Source organism: Elgaria multicarinata, chromosome 3 (assembly GCF_023053635.1).
Source record: "Elgaria multicarinata webbii isolate HBS135686 ecotype San Diego chromosome 3, rElgMul1.1.pri, whole genome shotgun sequence".
In the NCBI taxonomy this organism is placed as follows: Eukaryota; Metazoa; Chordata; class Lepidosauria; order Squamata; family Anguidae; genus Elgaria; species Elgaria multicarinata.
Window position 1 is genome coordinate 80,194,636 of NC_086173.1, and position 24,345 is coordinate 80,218,980.

Sequence of the window (24,345 nt, forward strand, 5' to 3'; positions counted from 1 at the left end):
GTGCACCAAAAAAGGGGTGACACTAATAAACCCTTGAACGTTTGTAGGATCAGGACCAAACTTCATAGACAGCCTCCCCTAGCGGGGAGGCACCTAATCTACCTTCAAAAACCTGGGCAATCACACCTGGGGAAAGGAAAATCCAGGGTGCATCAAAAAGCGGGTGAAACACATATTTTGGAAGATGAGCAAAAATAAAGAAAACATTTGCAAATGCATATTTCCCCAGTAGCCCCAAGCTCACAATTCCGCAGGTATGAATTCAATCAAATGCACCAAAGCTCTCTAGACAGCCATCTAAAAAAAGAAACCAGACCCGATTCAACCCATGCATCCAAGCTGGCATTTCACATATTTTGTACAAAATCTATAATCTGCCTTGTTTATAGAAGCCAGTTTGATTACTTTATTAATGTTTCTCGGTGTGTGACTATAGATCTTAAAAAGAAACAGCACATTGTGGATTATTCTTTGAACAAGAACTGGAGCCTCTGAGGACCTACACCCTGCTCTAGACTTACTGCGAACTACTGGAAGGTGCTAGAGCTCCATAGTGGTGCTGTGTGAAGAAATACTTTGTCTGTCCTGAATCTCCCACCACCCACCTTCATGGGATGCCCCTGGGTTCTAATACTGAGAGGCCCTATCCATTTTTTTCATCCCACATGTACTTTCATACACCTCACTCATGGCTGTATTCTATTTAATCTGTATTTTATTGTTAGCTGCCTTGAGCAGAGCTTTTCTGGTGTAAAGGCGGAATTTATTATTTATTATTAAATAAAATAATAAATAAATATCCCCTCTGTTTACTTACTCACTGCTTTTCTAAGCTATGAAACCCCAAATGTTATAACCTTTCCTTATGGAGGAACTGCTCCAGTTCCTTGATAATTTCAGCGGTCTGTTTCTATGCATATTCCAGCTCTGCTATATCCTCTTAGATGTCCAGAGACCAGAACTGTACACAGCATTCCTACTGTGATTGCATCATATATTTGTATAAAGGCATTATGATGTTGGTAGTTTTAGTTTCTATTCCTTTCCTCTTCTACAGCAGTCACACACAGGGTTGATACTTTCAACTTCAAGATCTCTTATTTGGTCAGTCACTATCAGCTTAATCTCCCTGAGCATGTTTGCCCCAATGTGCATCACATTACACTTGCTTACATTAAACTGCATCTGCCATTTAATGTCCATTTCCCCAGTTTGAAGACACGCTTTTGAAATACTTTGCTGACTCTTTCTGTTTTAACTATCCTAAATAATTTAGGCTGCAATTCTATGCACATTTACCTGAAAGTAAATCCTATTTAACTGAATGGAGCTTATTTCTGACTAGACATGGATAGGAATGCAGTATGACCAAGTTAAAAAACACTGGTCCCAATAGAGTTAACTGTGGGACCCACTGTTTACATCCCTTTAGGGACATATTGCATATTTTTGTTAGAAGATCAACAATTTCACATTTGAGTTTTTGGACTGGTACTATTGGGACCCAATGATTTGTTTTGTTTGTCAATAAGGTTTAGAACGTCATCTCTTGTTACCCATTTGTCTCAGATTCACACAACACAACCACCCACAGTTGAACAACCCAACTCAGCCCATACTCAGTCTTGTCAGGTTGTGTGAACCCAGTTGCTATCTCCTTGCATTTCTTTTGTTACCCTTGTTTGAGCAGCATTTCCATTTTTTGAAGGAAGCCTTCTTTTCTTCAATAGCTCCTTTGACTTACTAACAATATCCAATGATGAATATGCACTTTTAAACCTTGCTCTGACTACCTCTCTGCTCCAAATAAGCCATTTATCAAATTATGCTTCTTTGTTATGGTTCTTTTTGCCAAGAACTTTTAAAAAAAAATTTGTTGTAATATGTGCAACTAGCTAATGTGCTGAATAAATCAACTGAAACTATCATTATAGTTTTATGGTGACTTAGGTTTAAAAATGCTATATACTGAAGATATAGTATCCTAATTTTAAATGAGTTCCTATGCTCTTCCTACTTGCAGAAGCTAGAATCCATCAGGTGCTCCAGTAAGGCACAAAACCACGTCTTCCACCTCTGGGCCATTAAAAGACCAGATAATCCATTAAGGACAAGGAAGTGAGAGGGAATAACAAGAGGAATTAGATACAAAAGCATAGTGGTTATAGAGCAAAAAGGGCTGAAACAATGAGCCAGAAGAGGGACAAGTGAAATAAGAAGCCTGGAATGTTTAAACGTAACCCAGGTAGTCCATACTTTACACATGAAGGAATATGGTTTTTAAGACACTATCACGAGGTTTATTTAAGAAGAATTTTAATTTGTTTTATTTGGAATGAATATTGCATCCCATCAATATGAAAATATTTCCTTTACAAACTATTTCAAAATCAACATTGAATATTTGAACAGAGATATTTGATGAAAATATGACTTTCATATAAAGCCCCCATAATCTCAAGAACACTTTTTAGGCACGCAGCCTCTGAGCCCATCTCACTTTCTTACCTCTCAGTGGACAGGGAAGGTGACAGAGGTTTGTGGGTTGAGCAGATCCTCCCCTTCACGCCCACTCTCCCTCTCCTCCCTTCCTGACCCTCTTCAGGGTCACAACAGCAAACTCTGGAAAGGAGCTGCCGCAGAGCTTTCTGTGGTGGTTCTAAGAGGTGGGTGGGAAATACCTCCTTGGACTTTCCCCTCCAGAGGTCATAGTTGTGTCTACAATTAACTGGAGGACTCCACAGTATACTATGGCCCTCTCACTGACTATAGAGTTGCTATTGAACTTTCAAGATAGTGCAGATAAGTGAACATCACTGCCATGCAGTGATGCCATGAGCACCATCTAGAAGATCCCTTCAACATTAATGCAAATGCTATTACCACAGTAACCCATAGATAGAGAAGTTTCCCTTGCTGGGACAAGAATATCAGTTTCTAACGAACTGGATTTAGAAACTTGAGTACAGGGAAATCTACAGTCCTGCCTACTCCCACCATTTATTTTAAATATGTAAACCCAACTTTCTATTGAAGGTACTAACAAGCACTTACTGGACTGATATCCTTTATTATCGTTTGGGATCAATAAAAACTGGAGACAGCAGCACTCAGCAGGGTAATGGGAAGGAGTGCTAGGTTTACGTGGTGATGACGATTTTCATGTAATACCCTGATTTCTGGAATGTTTGCAAGCAGGTGTGTCAACAGAAAAGCTTTCTAGCAACTCTGGATATAAAACAAAGTTATTTTATTTATTTTAAGATATTTATGTATCACCTGTCATTAAAAACCTCCAAGGCAGGTAACAAATTATTAAAATACAATCTGATGTTACTTTGCATTTTTAAACTATTTTAAAATGCACCCATTATGGATCACAAAAATATAATTTTAACTCTTATCACAATATAATTAAATGTGCAAATTAGAGTCTGGGTTTAAAGGAAAGAGTAACAAATGTGATCAAGATAGCTCCCAGCATAAGTGAACAGTGCTTCTTGGTAGATTCGCTAAGGCATGAGACTTGTTTTTATAATTCATGATACTCCTTTAAAATAGTGAACGCTGTGCTTACTCGAAAGGCAGCAGGACCTTAGGCAAATTGAAGGAATCACATTTAGTTAACAGAACAATTTCTGTATTCTAAAGTAGCTTTATTTAGATAGTATGTACTTCAAAGTATTTCAGGCAGAGTTGGGTAAAGACTAGAGAATTTTGAACTACAGGTATGTATTAGCTTGCACTATATCTCAGAGTTAGAGGCAACTTAGGGGAAATCAGCTTATGGAATATTGAAAGTAAAAGGAAGAGTTTCAGATGCTAAAGAACTTATTGTTCTTTAAAAAATAAATGCCTAAATAAGGCAAAACATCATTTCCAGACGTAAACAACTGAACCTAGTAGTGATTATTTAAAACTACATCTGAAATAAGTAGTTTTGCAAACAAAACTATTCTGCCAATGTCTTACACATGAAAACTCTCCCTCTCTCCATTTCTACATCAAATGTTGATAAAAAGATTCAGCATCAATTTCTTCTGATTTTATTGCTTAAAATCATTTGTATAGTATTTATTTCATGTGTGCTAATCTTGATGTTATTCACACCATTTCAAGCTTCAGGTTTTCTGAACAAACAGAAGCAGCATCCCAAGTTGGGCGGTGACACGTGACAATATTTGAACTTCAGAACATTTTCACCTTTTGCCAGTGTACACTGAATAGGAGTTTGCATCTTTAAGCATCTTTAAAAAACTTGATCTTATAAAAGGGGTATTTGTCAACAGTCCTAAAGACAAACAGGTTCCCCTGACATTGTTCCATGTAGCTTACACAGTTGCTCACAGAGATCCCACAGTGGAATATACAGTATATACACTCACAAAAATGAATGTATGTTTAATAAATAAGTTCATCATTAGAGGAAAAAGTGTTTCCATTAGTCCTTTCTGGAAGTAAATTAAAGGATCCATCTGGGCACTTTTTAGTTCATACTATAGTATGTAATGCAGTTTCATCAGAAAGATGCGGCCTTCAGAATCACTGGATTTTCTTCTTCATTTGTCGTACTTGTTTGGCTTTTAGATGTATTTCTGTTTTTAATTCTGTAAATAAATGAATAGGGGGGGGGAAGGAAATTGTAATAGGAAAATCCTTCAAAATGCTGTGGTATATTTCACCTTCATGGTCAAGGAAAAGGCAGATTTGGCAATGAAATTTCAAATGTAAAACCAATGTCTGGCTTTTCCCCCCAGAACTAAGATCCAAAGATACATGTTATGTTAAAAACACACATTTTAAATGTGTGTTTAATTTGGCCTGGCCACTTTTATTTTCAAGCAAAAGCAGCTGTGTGAAGCAGTGATCAGGATTGTGCTCCCAATTTGGATCAAAACCCCTGTGGCAGTTTCCTGGAGAATACCATCCCCACTCCTGCTATTTATTCTTAAAGCTGCTGTTTACCGCAAATAGCAGCCCCTGAGATTTCTACTGGGAAATTGCTGCAGAACTCCAATTTGAATTGGGAGTGTGATCTGGATTGGAGCCTCACACGGTTGTTTTTCCTTCAGAATAAAGTAGCCAGCTTGTACATGTTTTTTAAAAAGAGTATTTAACAAAATGTGTTGTGTGACCACTAAAAGCCACATCAGAAATAAGCAATGAGAATTTATCTAGTTTGTATACCATAATACTGATCCTCAGGACTTAAGCCTTTTATAGTTTCCCCTTTTTATTATTTTTCATGCAATTCACTTTAGTTTGCCACAACACACACACAGGCTAGGAATGTACTATTTTCTTCTAATCTCTTCTACAATCTTTTTGGTTCCCAATGTTTGTACAACAAGAACCACACCAATACTGCCTGGAGTCTGTGTTTACTTTGACTGTGCAACAAATATTTCAATCTTACCCTTTAACCCTTAGCATATCTTCAATAGTATCTGGGAGAGGTGTGCCATAGGTTTCCGGGAGAAACAGGGTCAGGATTCCTGCAAGCACTGTCAAGCTCCCCATTAAAATGTAGGGAAGAAATCTATCATAGGCACCTACAAGAGGACAACAATACTGATTGATTGACTGATTAATTTTATTTGCACTCCATTTTTCTACTGAGAACATGGCACTAAAGGCAGCTTACAAACATGGGAAATAAAAAATAAAATAAAAACCTTGATTAAAACAGTAATAAACCAAATACATTAAAAACACAACAATTACAGAAAAAAATAAATAGCACCCCACCCAACAGATTAATTTAGGGTGCAATCCTATTGATTGCACCTTCGCTGCTCGGAATCCTCCAAACTCGGAGGCTTCCAAGATTCCTATGCGTTGCCAAGCTGAAGCCAGCAGGATGAGAGGATCAGCAGAGGCAACCTTTGCCTTCCCATCCCCCATCTTTGCCAATTTTGCTAGGGTGATTTGAAGGGGAAGGGAAGGTGGCTGGAGAAAGGGCAGGATATCTTGTACCCTGCCCTTTCTGATCCTCGCCCTCCTGCTGCTCTGAGGTTGCTTTTCTGACCTTGGAGGAAAGCTGGCGTCTTCTTTTCTGCACCACCTGCAAAGCGGTGCAGAAGGGGGTTTGAAACTCTGTTTCCCACTTCCAAAGTCAGAGCACTTGTCTCCAACTTCAGAAGGGTTTTCCCGACCAATCCCATGGTTTCTGGGATGCTCTCCCAGGGACCATAGGATTGTTCTCTTATACGCTAAAGGCCTGCTTGAATAATAATAAAAAAAAACTTTGCCTGTGGCAGTACCAAAAGAAGGGCCTCTCCTGAAAATCTTAAAATCCTGGGACTCGTATAACGATGGGCCTGTTCAAACGATACACTAAGCCTTTTGCAGCAAATAGTTAGTGAGCATATTTAAACCATGGTTATGCAACCACCATGGCTAGGAGTGGTTCTCATGACACTCTAAGCCACAATGTTTAGTTCAAAATGTTTAACCACTGTGGCTTAGCGTGTCGTCTGAACAGTGTCAATGAGTGGTTAATGTCAATATGCTTTACATAGACCAATTGTTTTCAAATGGAGAACCCCTGGGGTTACTTGGAAGCTTCTCAGGAGTCCTTCAATAGAAAGATAATTAATGTAGATCAACTTCCCCACCTCTATTGATTTTCTCATGCAGTAGAAGAGATGGGACTTCTCAGGCATGATGACGAACTGAGTATCAGAAAGTGGCTTTGATAAGGGAAAAGTTCATTGTAACACTAGAAAGTAGGGCAATAAAACTTGGCCTGAGAGGAAATAAGATGGTTGGTAACTTACCAAGATATACAAAGTAAGGTGAGAGAATACTGCCAAATCTGGAGGCCATTGAACAAGCACCAACTCCCATGTTTCTTACAACTGTTGGATAGAGCTCAGCAGTGTACACATAAACCATTGAGAAGGAGGATGTGATCCCAAACTTTCCAGTCATCACCAGGATAATGGACAGTACATTGAGATCTACAAGTGACAGCAAAGCTATGTGACATAAAACCTGCTACCAAGTCAATCAGTTATCTGTCTCCTGCTTCTACTGTTCACTTTATTCTAGCTTTTATAAATTTTCAATTGTAAATCAAGAGATAATAGCCATGCTACTTTATTTCAACAAAATACAACGAAGAATCCTGTGGCACCCTAAAGGCTATTTATTGTGACATAAACTTCATAGCACAATGGTTTACTTCATCAGATGAATCTGATGACCAATTTTCTATTGTGAATTCAGTTTATGGTGAAGCTGCAAATAAAATAAAAATAGACCGACATATTGTGCTCAAATTGTTGGTATACTAGGGACAGATTAATATAAAAGAGAGCTGACAGCACATTCACAGCACTGTGAGTTCCCTTTCTGTTTTATTTCGGTCTTGACATAATGGCTCAGTTCAGACAACATGTTAGTCAATGCAGTGTGAAAACTTAACAGTTGAGTTCCTAGGAGATATTCCCCACACATGTTCTAGCGCCACTGTTTTGTGACACTGTGGGCTCCCGTAGAGTTGAGTAAAATCCATTGTGACGTTTGACAGTTTCTCTGCTGTCTCTCCTTCCCTGGTCCTCCTGATGGTATCCCATGACCATTGCTGGGGGGGAAAACATGATCCCAGCTGCTCTCCTAGAACGGCACTCCCTCCTCTCTCCACTCTTGCCAGAGAACTCTGTAGCCAGTGAGAAAAGTTAACTCAACGCAAAGGAAAACTCCATAGAGCCTGCCACACAACACAACCACTGTGTAGGAACTCTCCTCTGCATAGTGCCAATACTCTGTGTGGAATGTTTCCTAAAAAAACCTCCACCATTGCGTGGAGTTTTCACACCAGACAATACAATTCTCAACAGTGGTGTAAAAACTCTACTGTGGAGCACTAAAACCACCATTGAGAAACGTGTTGTATGAACTGAGTCAATGACTACAAAATGGAACAGGCCTCCATTTTCCTTTATGTTTTAATCGGCATGGGCTGTCACTAGCTCCCTGTATGACTTATGATCATGGCCCTTTCACCCAGAGTTCAAGGTAGGTGTCCCTGTGGATTACCTCTACAAAAGGAGGGAAACATTTATGTCAAATAAAATGTTCTTACATGTAGGCACCAACTGAATGAAGAGAAGGACACAGCCTCCTAAGAACAAGACTCCTGCCATTGAATATCGCCGAGGCAGATACTGGAGAAGCAGCCAAGACATGGTGTAAGCTGGGACTTCGATTACTGCCGAAAGGAAGCAATTGACATAGATGTTTCCGTGCAAGTTAGGAGTGTCCAGAGAGAGGCCAAAGTAGCCTATGGAAATGACCATCCTGAAAGATAGATCTATATTGTAATAAATGTGTAGGGTCTCAAAACAGTGCTGCACTGGACTAGAAGGGCATTTTGTTTCAATGTGGCAAAACATGTGGCAGCAAGTATTCCCAAGAATCAAGAAAACCATCTGCCTTGGCGGTTGCTGCTTGCATGAGATACCTTTTCAGAGCAGCATTCAATCCACCTGTTGATGGGCATGCACCCTTCCCCTCCTCTACACCACATTTCTTAAGCAATATGAGAGATGGGCATGCAAGTCTGGACACGCAGTGGCCTGCTTGTGTAGTTTCCCTTCTTTTTCTGATGAGGAAGAATTACATGAATGCAGGCCTTCTGTGCAGAATGTTCACCTCAAATTTAGGTCAGGGCTGCATCCGCCTCCCCACCCTTAAGTACCCCCCAACATGCTGCTGTGGTGGCAGCACTGGCATAAGAACTGGCGGTTTGCTGCCAACTTTCAGTGGTCAACCATGATAGGGGCCTGAAAAGACCAAATTTAATTTTAAAACAAGGCACGCGCTTCATTTTAAAGATAAACTTGGCCTTTTAAGGCCACCACTGTGAGTTGCCACTGAAATTCAGTGGCAAATTAACTATTGTTTTGCTGCTGCCGCCACTGCCCAAATTTGGCAAAGTATGCAGGGGGGTTTGAAATTGCGCCCCACAGCCACTGAAGCTGCCCACCCTTGCTTTAGGTGCATAGTGGAGGGCAAGAATGCCCATCAATTCTACCACTATGTGAACAGATCACCATTCTGATCAAGTGGCTTCCAGGGCTCACACATGGTCGGCAGCCTTATATGTTAATGGCCAATGCCACCTCAGATTGGAGGGTGGGGGGAGTAATGTTGTACCTTCCTCAGGTGCAAATCTTTCTGAACATGTGAAATTAGCAAATTAAGGAGGTGAATCCTAAAAATATCCCTGCCATGGTAATTTTGTATATGAGAAGAATTTAAACTTGCGACTGGAAACAGTACAATCCGGCAAGAGACCAATCATGTGAGGCTACTGATCATTTGCTTCAAATTCCAAGGAACAGCACGATGAATCTGTTGTAGCAAACACACACACACAGAGCTTTTTTCTAATGACACTATGAGTGAAACTTTGGAATAATTTCCCAAAGACAATGGTAGCTGGAGTAATAAATGATGTGATTTAGATTGCATAGATTGCTACTCTACAAAGAAAGTAAAGAAAGTCATTTTATGAAAACGGAGTTTCAGCCCTTCAGAAATGTGGTTCTTGAGCCATGGTGAGTTCTAGGAATCTGTTCATCAGTGGCTTACCATAAAATTACACACATGATAGTGACAGAACGTATATTTTGAGTCCTCACTATGTCCAAAATGCTGTATGACTTCTGGATGTGGGATTTCAATTCTTGTAGCTACGGACAATAAAATAACATATGTTTGTGAAAACCTGTTTCTTTCCCCCGAAATCACAAGTAATTAAAATTATTTATTTATTTTCATTTATAACCCACCCTTTTCTCTCCAAGGAACTCAAGGCAGCATATATAATTCTCCTCTCCATTTTATCCTCACAACAACAACCCTGTGAGGTAGGTTGGGCTGAGAGTCTGTGACTGGCCCAAAGTCACCCAGTGGGTTTCCATGGCCAAGTGGGGAACAGAACCTGGATCTCTCAATTCCTAGTCCAACATTCTAGCCACTACACCACACTGGCTCTCTTGTATGGTGTAGTGGCTTTTTAAAAGAAGTGGTTGGGCATGCAGCAGGAAATATCTAATGGAAAGAATGCTTTCTTGCAGTATTGTTGCTGCTGTTTAAAATGGTTTATGATCAATGCAGGAACAGGCCATTTAAAAAATATATTAAACAATAATTCCTTGAAAACTTGGCATTTAATCAAAATGATCTGATGGACACATTTTCCGGATTTCTGTGAATAGATGTTATCTTAACATTTTCATGGCTGCCCTGAAAAGGCTTCCTAATGTTCTGATCAAAACCCTTCTTCCTTCGTACATCCAATGCTCTCTCTGTAACAATACTGCAAATTAGATTTTTCACCTTCAGGTAAAGTTACACAGACCCCCCTGAGGGTTGCTTTTGTGTCATTGAGTCCAATTCTAAGCATGTCTATTCAGAAGTAAGTCCTACTGAGTTAAATGGAACTTACTCCCAAGTAAATGACTGGAATCATATCAAGCAACTGCTTAGTGGGGAGGGAACATGTGTGCTACTACCCATTTGTTTCCTATCCATAACAGCAGATTACCTGTGTGTGTGTGTGTGTGTGTGTGTGTGTGTGTGTGTGTGTGTGAGAGAGAGAGAGAGAGAGAGAGAGAGAGAGAGAGAGAGAGAGAGAGAAAGGGAGAGAGAGGGGGGGAGGGAGAGGCAGACAGACAGGAAGGTAGAGTAAGTTTACAAGGGTGGGGAGTGATCCCCCAAAATAAAAGAGAAACAAGTTATTGGGGTGAGTGGATCTTGTGTGCCAGGTGAGTGGGGTGTGAGAGTATGTTCAGGTGTGGTCTTTCTGTGAAATGGGTGTTTCCGCAGCCATTTCGTGAATGGGCACCCTTGCAGTGCAGCCATTTTTTGATGGCGCCCACAACACTCAGAAGGTTGGAGAATGCATTCTATTCAATAGTGGATTATGCTGGACATTGCACATGCACCTAAGTGCACATGGTTCTTCATCTAAGTAGGGATATACCAGGGAACCTTTATTTTAGCTCTCATGTGCAAGCATTGCCATGATTCAAGCTGTGTCCTGAGACTCAGTGCTTCTTTGTTCGAGTCAGGTAACTTTTCAAATAAGTAATTCAGCAAGTTTAACTGTAGCCACTGCGTGAAAGTTATTCTGCAAGTTTAATGTGTGGATTTAAACCAAAAAATAAGTTTAAAATGGCAAGATTTTAGACTGCCATATTCATGGCTGCTAAGCACATGTTGAACAGCAGAAGGTGCCATAAAAATGTGTAACATGTGTAAGGCCAATTGATATCAAGGTACATAATACTTATATCAATGTACAGGACATCCCAATGTACAGGGCATTATAGGAGAGCCGCCTTGAGTGCCATTTTAGTCATCTTGCCATTTTTCATGGTACAAACCAAATAATGTTTTTAAAAATAATAATAATAATCCCAGAGTGCTACGTAATGGTTGTTTTGTAATTTCGAGTTCAATCACCACTCTACTACTGCCAGCCAACAAATAAAGGATTTGACTCAGGGCCAAAGCACACGAGGTTGGATCTCCCAACATTTCTATTTTTAGTTGAAAGCAAATCGGAGGTGCTCTGGTTTTGATTGGAGGGGCAGCACTGGCTGGAGAACATTGCAATGCCACCAAACTGCTTTTTGCCCTGCTGGGGAAGATATGCAGATGCATGTATGTTTATTAGAAACAAATATGTATATACAAGTTCAACACATGCCAAAAAATCCTCCCCTACAACTGGAAAAAGATAAACAGTACTGGAACTAAAATCATTTCACATGCTCAGCTAAAAATGCCTGCCAGAATAAAATGGTCTTAACAGCCCACTCAAAAGCAGGCAATGAATCTCTCTCAGGAGGCTGTTCCACAGTTTAGGCGTCCCCAACTGAAAAGCCTTCTTCTCTTGACCTTACCAGCTACATTACTGTTGGCAAAGGATCAATAATTTAATAAGTCAGCTGGGCGACTGCAGTGAAACTGTGTAAGGCAAAAATATTTCCAACTTACTCTTGTTTTAAGATGAAGTGACGGATGTGTATTTGTTTGCACACGATTGCCTTCTCTTGTATCCCTGCACTGAATTTTCAGAGATATGCTTCTGACATTTATTTTTTACCCAAAAATAAATCAGATCTCACTCACTAAGCCAAGAATCTGAAATATTCACAGGCAGGAGCCAGCTGGAGAGTAAGTGTGACTTCTCAGGCACGTGTGTTATTAAATAGCAGCTACCATGTTTGGGTTGGAAGGTTTACAGTCAATTATTAGTTGCCTAGGTGCTTATCCTGAGGGCCAGTTCAAACCATGACCTAAACTTCAATTTTAGGTGTTACAAAACAGTTTTGCAGTTCTGATTAAAAGCTGGCAGCACAATATCCTGTGGAAGATGAAGCTTTGCTGCTGTTGTGCTTGTGTATATGGATAGGTTCACTGTATCACCTCTTTTTTTAAAAAAAAACACAAACACCAATGGCTGGTTGTTGTATGCTCTGGCACCAGTGGGGAGGTCAGAAACTGTCTAGTCTCAAGGTAAAATATGGAGAACCCCACTCAAGTTTCACCTCAGCAGTGATCTGAAGATGCACTGTGTCAGTATGGCATAGACATTGTGGAATACTGTTATTTATAGTGGTTTTAAGAACACTATCCAGTATGTTCCTGAGATACTTGCACAGCCTCATTTTAGTCAGCACCAACTCACAACAGTCTCTTAACTAGGAAAGAGTTATATTTTCCCCATAATCAGGATTATTGTGGTCTACGTGTCTTGGGAATATACAATATTCCTGAAATATGGAAGGTGTCTATAAACCTGATTGTAACCAACAAGCAACACCTGCACATATGTTGCACTATAAACAGATAATCTGGAAAGATCCTAACATTATAAACCACCTTAACATAAAGACTATGGGAATGGAGCTTCATTTTTTTAGGAAGTTGGGAAACAAATCCAGGCTGTTGCCAATCACAAGATACAGTATAGATTCTCTTCTTTGTAGCTGCAACATAGCAAGTAAATGTTTATCCAGCAATTTCATGTAAGGGGGTTGGAAGGCTTTATCACAGGATGCAGAGTGTTTTCATAGGTAAACACAGGGGTTAGAAAAGCAATGGTTAACAGATGTAATACGTCTGCATGTTTACCTCAATAGGATCAAATATTACCGCTGGAGCTGTCACATGGTTCTTAGCTGCAGCCCTCTGAACGATGTCTTCTGCTTCCTGAATCCTTCCCTGAGAGAGCAGCCACCGAGGGGATTCTGGAATGAACCTGCCGTGTTTCAATGCAACTTCAATAGAACATCCAAAGTTTTAAAGCCTCCATCCCATGCACACGACTATGATAATAAAAACGTTAAATGCCATACTACATCTTGCTCCCTTCCTACACTTTCGAGAAAACTCTCGCGTGGAAAACAACTGCCTATCAAGGAAGCCACTAATCAACACTGTGTGATTGGAAGTATTAAACAAGTTAGACTACAATTCTAATCTGTTCTGTATAAAGGGGGATGTTTCATGAATGAAAATCAATGCCTTATGAAAAAGCATCAGCAAAAAGTACCATACTAAACTAGATGGAAACTAGAGCCTTAGCTAAACGGGGCGAAATCCTGGGGCGATCCCCGGGATCGTCCCTGTGTGTCCACATGATGTACAAGGGATCCCGGGATCAGGGAGGGATGATCCCTCTCTTGCCCCGGGATCCCGCCCTACACTTTAGGCTTGCTTTTTCCATGGTCTCGGGCTGAGCTCGAGACCGAGGAACGTGTGTGTGGGCATTGCGGTTTGTCCCAGTTCCTCGCGTGGAGCTGGGACCCGCGCATGGGGCACAGAGCTCTTCAGGAGCTCTGCACCCATCGGGGCTGGGCTGGGGTGGAGGGAGTGGGGAAAATTAATTTTTTTTAAAAAAAAACTTACCTTTTGCGCACGAACGCTCATGCGCATCTTCTGTTTCTTTAAAAAAAACCAAAATGGCGGGCGTGACTTCCTCTCCTTCCGAGACCATCGCGCGCCGTGTGCAAACAGAGGGGGGATCTTGTGATAAAAACATTGTGAGATCTTCACCCCTCTGTGGCGCAATAACAGGTAGGTCTAGCTAAGGCCTTGGTCATATGACCCAGGGGCAAAACGTAGCAGCACCTATCTGTATTGTGTGGATTTCAACAATAGGATCAACATCATGCTTGCAAATTTGACTCTTACTGCTCACTTCATTGAGAGTTTTAGTTCTTCATGCTTCAAACTTGCAAAGAACTGAAAATGCCCCCACAATGTAAAGTGATCTGCAAAAGCCACAGAAGTGCATAATGGAGATAACATACACAGCATTACCAGATCCCAGATTAGAGACACTAAAGAGGACAAACAGGAGCCAGAAAAATAATTTTATCTTTGGAATTTTGGAAAGGATGGTGGATCTCTTATATGGGAGAAGAACATAAGATTCATGGAGGAAAGGAAAACCAAGGAGGTCTTCATTATATCGGTGATTGTTCACACAGTTAGCAAATGCGAAATAAACACAGTGGGGTATAGGCCTACATGTGGTCCATACAGAGCATTCGACAAAAAATGTGACACAGGTGACATTCCCTTCCCCAAAAACAATCAAGGATTGGACAAAAGTGTTACAAATGCACAAAGGTCCATGACCTTCCATGCATAGGATATTTCCAGCTTGATGGCTTTAAGCTATTTTATTAAACAATGTGGCATTTTTTAATGCCTCCTGAAAACACACTTGTTTAAACAGGCCTTCTTTGTTTGTAAGAAATCATAATTAATCATGCTCGTGTATTGTTTCGGATTGCTTTTGTTGTTGTTATAGCTGAAATTGGTTTTAATAGTTTATTTTAACCTGTGATTTTAATATTGTTATATCTAAACTGCTTAGGTATTTTATCATAATTAAGTGCCATATTAGAATTAATAATAAATAAATTACATAAACAAACAAATTGGCTGCTTTGCTAAATAATGAAATAGCAAATATAAATTCAAATATGTGCTTTAATATTAAATGGAAATATTTAATTTTGTAAGCCGGATAAAAATTCTTTGAATAAATCAATAATTTTTGAAAACCCTTAAATTTACTACATGCAGTCTTCAGAATGGCCACTGTGATCCTGTAAGAGAAGCTTTCCATAGCAGCTGGGTGGGTGGGAAGATCCACGATTGGATCCATGCTCGTACATGCTTGTAGCTTTGTCTATGAATGCAGAGGAGGAGCTCCACAGCATCCTATGGTGTCCCAGACACTGTCTAGGGGCTATAGGATTGCTCTCTAAATTATTTGAGGTCATCAGTCTTTAGTTCATTTTAGCTCATGGGCTTGCTTTCCAATGGCTTCCCAAGGAACACCAAGAACGGCAATTGTAGGAAAGAGCTACTGATGCCTAGAACATTTTACTAGTCTTCAAAAAACAACAAACCATCCTATACTCACTTACCGAGAGTAAGTCCCATTGAACTCAATGGGACATAATTCTCAGTAGACATGTATAGGATTGCACTGTTAGGCTCAGTTCAGAGAACACATTAGTCAATGGTGGTTTTAGAACTCCATGGTGGAGTTTTTACACCATCATTGAGAAATGTGTTGTCTGGCGGGAAACCTCTACCCCGATGTTTTTTTTATTTTTAGAAAACACTCCACACAGAATACCCATGCTGTGCAGAGTTCTTGCACAACCATTGTGTTGCATGTGTGGAGGGCTCCATGGAGTTTTCCAATGTGTTGAGTTGACTTTTCCCACTGGCTACAGAGTTCTCTGGCAACAGAGGCAAAAGGCAGGAGTGTTGCTCTAGGAGAGCCACCAGGATTATTTTTTTCGTAGCAATGGCTGATGAGATACCATTGGGAGGACTGGAGAGGAGAGAGGGCAGAGGAACTGTCAATCAAACATTGCATTGACTTTTACTCAACTCCATAGGAGCTCACAGTTACACAATAGTGGAGTTAGAACATGTTGTATGTGGGGGAGTACCCCCTAAAAACTCAACCACTGAGTGGAGTTTTCATACTGCATTGACTAACTTGTTGTCTGAACTGAACCTTAGAGTTCCCTCAGAGAAGCCATAGAAGTTAAAACGGCTGGGACGTGATGTGTGGATGCACTTTTAAAAAGCAAACCAGCAGTCTAAAATAGGTTAAAGATCATGGTAGTCATGACAGATTGGCCAGATTTGAGACTGGCCTTGTATGTTGTGCAGTACAGAACCTTAAAATAGAAGAGGACTTATGATTATTTTTATTTTGTTTTTATACGACCACACCCATAGCTTATGGCAGTGCATGGATGGGAAGATTACTGTTAAGTATAAACGATTTAAATTCAGGATACTGCTTTATCATTAGATGGAACTATGGAAAGAACTAGAATTATATAGCAGAAGTTACAGCTCAAGAAAGAACAAATACACAGTGAATAAGCAGTGAATACTTTGATCATGATTTGTGATACGAAATCACTATTGTCATAGTAAAACCAGGAACAAAAATGGTGAAATTTGGATGAGGGATAGACTACACCAACATAATCTTGATGCAAGGGTGCACATTTATCAATTCTAATGCTGGTTCTGTGTTATTGGTCTTTTTCATTTTGAAACATCTGTGATTTGTATCAGAATTTCTCTTTTAATTTAGAACATCGGCAGTCCCACTTTTAATGGTATGTTTGTGGTTAATTCGCTCAGCGTGCAAATCCTAGCATGTATTTATGGCTACATATCCTTAAGAGAACTGCTTTCTTTTGTTTTTAATCCTCATTCCCTTGAGAATCTGGTCCATCTAAGCCATTTTAGGGGAGCAGACCCATCTGTGATAGCAAATAAGGAATGAGTGAACCCACTTAAGTAACCCACAAATGAGTAATACATTAACCAACACTTAACTGCTATTTCAATTAAAATCCCCAAATAAGAAGTATTAAGGATAAAGAGCCACAATTTTAAACCTCATTAAGTCAACTAGAGCTTCCCAATTAAGGGCATTAGGTGATATTAGTTTTGGCGGGCCTTTCAAAATGTAAACCTGTTATTGTAAGATATACTCACCACCACAGTGGAATGTATAGCAGCCCAGGTAAAGTAAGAGCCACTAGCAGCATCCGCCAGCCTCTGATGAAGTAAGCACACAGCGGCAGCAACATGTAGCCAAATGCATAAAATATGCAAACGCCTAATGTGCAGTATATAATTCGGACTGATTTGCCAAGGATTTCTGTGCCTGTTCAAATCAAGTGAGCATTAATTAGCATTGTAATTTAAAACAACAAGACTATATAAGAGTTTTTTAAATGAGAAAACCCAAGCTCTGGATTGTTGCATCTTCTTCAGATGCAAGAGATATATCTTCAGTTCTATACCTGATCAAGGGGAGTATTAGCTTATTATGACTGAGAGAGCTTTGGCTATTTGGCACTCTTCAGTGGGCGGTTTTATTGTGCTGCTTCTCCTGCACACAGCAGGAAATGGCAGCAAGTTTCGTTACAGCCCAAAAAAACCCCAGATTTTTCAGGGTGGGTGGGTTGTGATGGATAAACGAGCAGAAAGAGCGGGAGATGCGCAGGAGGCGGACAGCATCGTGAAAAGGACCTGTGAAAATCCATGAGTGGTCAGTAACGAGCGTGCTATAAAGCTCTCGTTGGATGATGCTGTGGATGGTAGCATGTTAAAGTTACTTTTACAATAAACCATCAGTTTTTACTTTATTTGGAGGTGTGTTGTTGTTTTTTGTTGTTTTTTAAAAAATCAAACTTACGTTTTACTCAGCAAAATTGCAATGCTGTTGGGGAAGGGGGCTTAAAAAGAGAGGCCACTCTTTGAGTAATGATACTGAGAAGCTCTGCTTCACTTAAGATGGTCACATACCAAGTACAAATGCTGCCACGTAATTAGAGATCTGCCCCAATCCAACGATGAGAAAGAGGATGGAAAACATCTCCCAGCTTGTTGAGAAGACCTGGAGGAAGCTAAAGCCAGTCTGGACCCCCATCGTTATAAACAGCACGTTCTTCCTACCAAACCTACCATGGGACAAAGATTAAAAACAAACAAACAAACAAAAAACACAGGGGACTTTATGAAGACACTAAAACAGCAGCGATCAACTAATCAATGCACCAATTGTCTTTAGACTTTCAAACACGTTTGAAAGGCCATTTCAAAAACAGTCATTCAAACATCTGGAATAGCACCCCCACTGATACATGAAGGAAGGATCACATTTGTGGGAATACATATTTGTGAATTTTCAAAGACCCCGTCTTGTTCTTGTTCCACTCTCCAGCATATTCCTCCCTTATCCTTGGTTTCTCTCTACATTATGTGTTACTAAATAGACTGAAGTAAAAAGGGTGAAGTTAGATAGAGGCCAAATATTGTTTCCTCACCAGAAAGTTCCTTGTCTAGGGGAAAAGGCCACCCTGTGGAGGCTAGTGCTGTATCCCAAATGCCCTTGGGGCATGAACTGGGCCTCCGCAGAGTCCCCTCACCTACCCTTGGTGATGGTTTTAGAGTCAAAATGTTGCAATAAGGTTGTTTTTCTCCCTCCTTTTCAGCCATGGGGCCTTTGAAGGGGCTTAAATTAAGCTTAGGGGATGAACATATCAAGCACTCCCTGACTCCGCAGAGCTCTAGTTCCACAATGGGTCTAGGGCTGAAAGGTAGGGGGAGTGAAGTGAGTAAGCTTTTCCCCTTTGGCCCCATACCGATTGTGTCAGCTTTTGCTGAGCTGCAGGGAAGCTAATGGTTGGTAGGCCACTTGCTTCCTTTCACCTTGGCCAGCCAAGGGCTTGCACCTGCCCACTGGTCTCTCCTGCCAGGGATTTCTACTGGGAGCAACAGCCAACAAAACATGCCCGGTTCTCAACCTACACCTATTTTTGTGGTCCTGTGGGGCAAGGAAAAGGGAGGTCATGTAGTTTCTCGCCAACTACATTCGAAGATAAGGGCTATAAATAGATAGAAGATATTTTTCTCCCCATGCAGCTACAACACTTGGTGCCACACATAGAACCAGACACAGGCTGTGTTCGACAATCATTGGAGAAAAAGAACCCACCCCACCCCACTCCAACCTACGCGTGCTGCTTGGTCCCTGCAGTTTCTCTAATTACTTGCCCTGCAGTGTGGGTTGTCAGGTTGTCCCAACCTGGCAAGGTTTGTTGTGGGCATGGCTTTCAAACCACCCCCTGACCTCTACTACAAGCCATGGGTTTGGAAGCCACCCCCGCCATGCACCTTGCTGGGTTCAGATGACACGAGGTGCAGGTAATTTGGAGAATGATGGGCAGATGAGCAGCACATGCAGGGTGGGGAAAAGAAGCATGGAGGTTGCTTGTAGTCACTGCTTGTAGACTTAAAGTCTACTGTAGACATGATGACATGCCAGGAAAGTAAGGGAGGCTGTGGTGTGGGGGGGGGGGAATAGAAAGACAGTGTGGTTATAGTCGAGAATCCCAGGTTTAAATCCCTGCTCACTCATGAAGCTCAGTGAATAGGCTTGGGCAAGACAACCAAGACCCGATCTCCCAACCTAACCTACCTTACCAGAATGTTCCTCTGGATACAAACCTTTGTCCCCACCACTTTTTTGCTGTATGAACTAGTACTTTTGAATGTTTTTGTTAAGGAGAAACAATCAAAAACAGCTTTGACAGTTGCTCTTCAGGTTATTTGGTGACTGCTGGGAACCTGAGAAAAGATGTCTGCTATTGTACACGGTAGAGCAGATTGTCTATTATGGAGAACACATCACTGAGATAAACCCAGCCAAGGAAGCCCGCTCCCATCCATAAAAACCCAAAAGTCAATTTCTCAGAAAGAAAAAATATATGCGGTTGAATCCAGACTCCTTCTGTTTGTAGGAGGAGAATGGTTTTTGCTAATTGCCCTTTCCACCTGCAGCCCCATGTTGTTCTGGAGGGTCCCATGGCCCTCTGGAGCAGCTCTTCAGGAGTCCCAGGAGGAAGAAAGAAGCAGTGAAAGTCACATCTATCTCCAGTGGGGGCATCCCACGAGCAGAGTTCTACTCACGGGTTGTATGTACTAGATCCAAATCTCTGCAAATACATTCATATGACAAATTTTGCTGAAAATTCTTCCTTAGTGGAAGTGGAAAACAAGACTTATTGTGAATTAGGCCACATTAGGCACAACAAGGCTTTGATTGGTCCACATTGCTAATGTGATGATGAAAATACCAGTGGACAAATAGTCCGACAGTAGAATAAAAGCTAAGAAGTGTGGTTGGCCCAATATGTTTCAATGCTCCAAGATAAAATTAAAATTATATCCTGAATATATTCACCACATTTCATTCCAATCAATGAAGAAAATGCATGTGTACAGATTGCAAGTTAAACAAGGGCCACTCTTCATGTAGCCGACAGCACATTACAATGGCCCTTTGTTTTAACTTCTCCATAATATCAAAATGGCATCATTCATATTTGTAATATATTCGTCTGCTATATAAAGTAAAATATCAAAATATATTGGTTTTTGTTTTGCTGGCAGCCTAATTTGGCTGCCATCTGGATTATTTTAAATTGCTCAAAGGTATATTGTGAAACAACATTCATAAAAAAAACTGAGCAGACCATACCTCATGATTAACTAAAAACAAAACACAATTCTAGAATCATATATACACTTTACCTGTCTGACAGCTGTCCAGATATGAAGGATCCAATCAGTACACCCACAAAGAACAAAGAGGTAGTTAGGGGTGATTTCCAGTCGTTGTCACAGACAAGATCCCACTGCAAGAAAAAGGAGTTTTAGCATTTTAACTTGCATGTAATATATATGATACATTTTCTCAAATGACCAAACAATAATGTATTGGAATACACTCGCTGCGAGGAAACCGTTTAAAAAGATTATCTAAAATTCAATGTTTTCATCCACGTTTCTCTAAATTCTTGTTTAGTTTACTTACTAAATTAGCCCTTCACCAAATAGACTTCCAAACAGAATCTAATTTTGAGAACTGAATACCAGAGTCAAATTCTTCAGTATGATGATGATTCAGATAAACATGAGAGCCTGCAAATATCTATTGCTTCTGTAACTGGGTAGATGTACCGCAAAGAGGTATTAACAAATCTCAGTCATTTAAAGAAACTATTTTGTTTTACGTTGGCTTCAGTTGATAGATTCAAACTGCTGTCCTTGTCTCCACTTCAATGTCTATTCCACCCCCCAGCCTTCCTGCCTTGAGTGGGAGGACTTCTGTAAAAGCCCCTGTTAGGGTTCCTGATTGCAGAGCCATATACAAGCTTTCACAGGAATATGTAGAGAAGCCCCCTTCAGACCATCCCACTCAATATAGGATGGGTGGAGACTGAAGGGGTGAAGCCTGGCAAGCATGGTCCCATACCCCCTATGTGAGTTGCAATTCCCTGTTTCAGGAATAACGCCTGAGAAGTGCTTGGGTGAACCTACAAATCAAATCTATGGCTAAGAGCAGTTTGAGACACACAATGTTTGTATGCCAATTAAACCACCTCCTCATAAAAAGTAAAATGGAGAGCAGAGGAAAAGGGATAACAGACTCATGCCAACCCTAACGTTATGGTAAGAGGGGGTCGCCTGGCAACAATGTTACGGTCCTCTCAGCTCCTTGCTGAAGACCTTTTTATTCTCCAAAGTCCAAACCAGTTTTATCTTTTGCTCATGGTCTTATGTAGGCTGTTATTGCTACACTGTTTTTACTCCCTGTTGCTGATATTACATTGTCTGATTTTATCTTGTGCTATTTTATTTTTGATTTGATTTTATATATATTTTAACTGACTTATAAACCACCCAGAGAACTTTGGTTAAATAAATAAATAAATATCCTGGAAGGGGGAAAATCAGGGCAGGGAAAGATGGCTTTCCTATCTCCAGAACTGCTCCCTTGCTCCTGCACCCCTTGCTATATGGCTATCAAAATACTCAGGATTATTATTATTATTTATTGCATTTATATCCCGCCTTTTTTCCTCCAAGGAACGCAAGACGGCATACATAATCCTCCTCTCCATTTTATCCTCACAACAACAACAATCCTGTGGCATAAGTTGGGCTGAGAGTCTGTGACTGGCCCAAAGTCACCCAGTGGGTTTCCAAGCCGAGTGGGGACTAGAACCTGGATCTCCTGACTCCCAGTCAGACGCTTTAGCCACTAAACCACACTGGCTCTCAGGTTTGGGACTGGCAGTCCTCTAACTCTATATAGTACATCAGGGGAAGGTCCAGGGGAAGGAAGAGAAACTGTATTTAGTCTTTCCTGCTCCCGACACTCACCCCTCTGCTGAGTCCTGAACAGTCCTATAATGCAGACTGTCATGAATAGTAGCACTCCTCTTAGGGAGTAGGGACATACTACAACATTTTGGGCTTATCTCACATGTACTACTTTTTAATACAGATTTAACACATCCCTTTAGAAATAACTCTTTAGATTTAATACATCTTCTTCCAAATACAATACAGCATATTTAAGCCTAGGCTTAAATACTTAATACACTTGCAATATGGGGTTACATGTATGAGGAAATGGGCCCAGAACAAAGATTTAGAAATCTCACCTGTGAAATCTATACAGAGGAAAACAAACTTATCTGTCAAGTTGCTATATAGGAATATATATGCATAATCTGTTGTAGTTTCCTTTGCCATCATCACTATCATTAGATGTGTGTGACCTACATTTAAAAACACAAAGCAGTCCTAATCGGTTCACTCATTTCTTTTAAGATATGTCAGTGTGGGCCACCTGGAGGTGCTAGAGAACAAAAAATAAAAATCTAGTTGTATGGGGAAAGGCCTATTTCCCATTTTGTGTAGCCAGCCTATAGAGAGAGACCCATCAGTTTTCTAGAATCTTTAGCATTTTCAGAAACAACAGCACAAGTACATGCTCTGACTTAGAACCAACTATACTCTAGGGATTGTGCAGAATACAGAAGTAACATGGTCCCAGCCCAGAGAGATTAAAAGCTTCATTAAACAGGAGAGAAGAAAAAGACTAGGGAATGGCAATGAAAAATGTGGATGGAGATGGGAGCAGAAGTTGCCTGCAGTCCAAGAGCCTGCCATTGTCGTCCCCATGGGCTGCATGGCTCACCCATATGTCAAACCCTGTTTTTTCCTCCCTCCTCTAACAATAAGCAAACTGGTTGGCACATGAACTCAAAAGCAGGAGCAGCTGAGGGGGCTGTAGCAGCAGAACAAACTCTATCAGAGTGGGTCCCACTTAAGGCCCATTTTCTCCTCCTTACCCCAAGACTCCTTTCCTGCTCTTTGGCTGCTGCTTTTGTCATACAGTCACTAAATCATTTCATTCAAAATGATGAGATATGGGGAGTCTCTACATTAACGGGAAAACCACCGATACTAGGCCTTCTTTTTCTCAGGTCTTTCCACATTCACTACAAGCTCCTTTAGATGGCGACCAACAGCAACCATGTGATTTTGGATTGCAAACTTCCTCTTTGGGCAATGCCATCTGGTGGCGGAATTAGACCTACGAGAATTTAAATACAGATTTATCTCCATGTTTTAAAAAGCGAGATTACTGGGGAAAAGCACGGAAGACGTCAAGTAAAGGACCCACAAACCTTCCTGAATGGCCAATCATGAGCATGCAATAAATTGTTCCTGTAGAGAAGCAATGATTAGAAGACTTCTTTGTCACACATAGTCAACACACTGTCCACTCACACCCTTGCAAGATATTGGCATTCATCAAGACTGAGGAGACATGGTGGTCTCTTGCCTCAGGGAGCCCCTCACTCCACAATCATCTTCTTGGTAGCTCCATGGTAGTTCATATGCTTTGCATGTAGAATGTCCCAGGTACAATCACTGGCATCTTTAGTTAAAAGGATCTGGTATCAGGTGCCTGAGATCCTGGAGAGTTACAGTCAATCAGAGCAGGCAGTACTGGGCACGATGGACAAATCGTCTAAATTAGTGTAAAGCAGCTTTCTATGTTCATCTTGAAAATGTCAATGAGAAGATTTAACTAATTTCCCATTGTACAATGACAACAAGGCACAACTCAGATGGTATGTCTACTGTGATTAACATGTTCAAGAACGGAAGGAAATTACTATCAATTTTCTGCTGGCAGTCTCAGTAATCAAGAAGTCCAAGGCAGAACAGTAGATTAAGAAATAGGAACATAGAAAGCTGCCTTATATTAAATCAAATCATTGGTCCATCTAGCTCAAATCTGTCTACCCCAAGGATAGGGAACCTCTGGCCTGTGGGCTGGATCAGGTCCACGAGGCTTTCCCATCCAGCTGGCTGGGGTCTTGCTGGAGGCCC

The 24,345-nt window shown here is 40.8% G+C and overlaps 1 protein-coding gene across 1 annotated transcript in view; it reads right to left on the reverse strand.

Moving 5' to 3' along the window:
- Positions 1–2,344: 2,344 nt before the first annotated feature.
- The window catches only part of LOC134394888 (organic cation/carnitine transporter 2-like), a 43,209-nt gene continuing 21,208 nt past the window's right edge, over positions 2,345–24,345 (reverse strand). The window contains exons 2-10 of the mRNA XM_063120702.1: positions 20,683–20,786; positions 17,893–18,047; positions 17,077–17,248; positions 13,156–13,282; positions 9,601–9,701; positions 8,090–8,304; positions 6,780–6,962; positions 5,417–5,552; positions 2,345–4,607 (exon numbers count right to left, since the gene is read on the reverse strand). Of these exons, the coding sequence (XP_062976772.1) occupies positions 4,520–4,607; positions 5,417–5,552; positions 6,780–6,962; positions 8,090–8,304; positions 9,601–9,701; positions 13,156–13,282; positions 17,077–17,248; positions 17,893–18,047; positions 20,683–20,786 (1,281 nt within the window). The 3' untranslated portion in view covers positions 2,345–4,519. The remainder of the gene's footprint in view (positions 4,608–5,416; positions 5,553–6,779; positions 6,963–8,089; positions 8,305–9,600; positions 9,702–13,155; positions 13,283–17,076; positions 17,249–17,892; positions 18,048–20,682; positions 20,787–24,345) is intronic.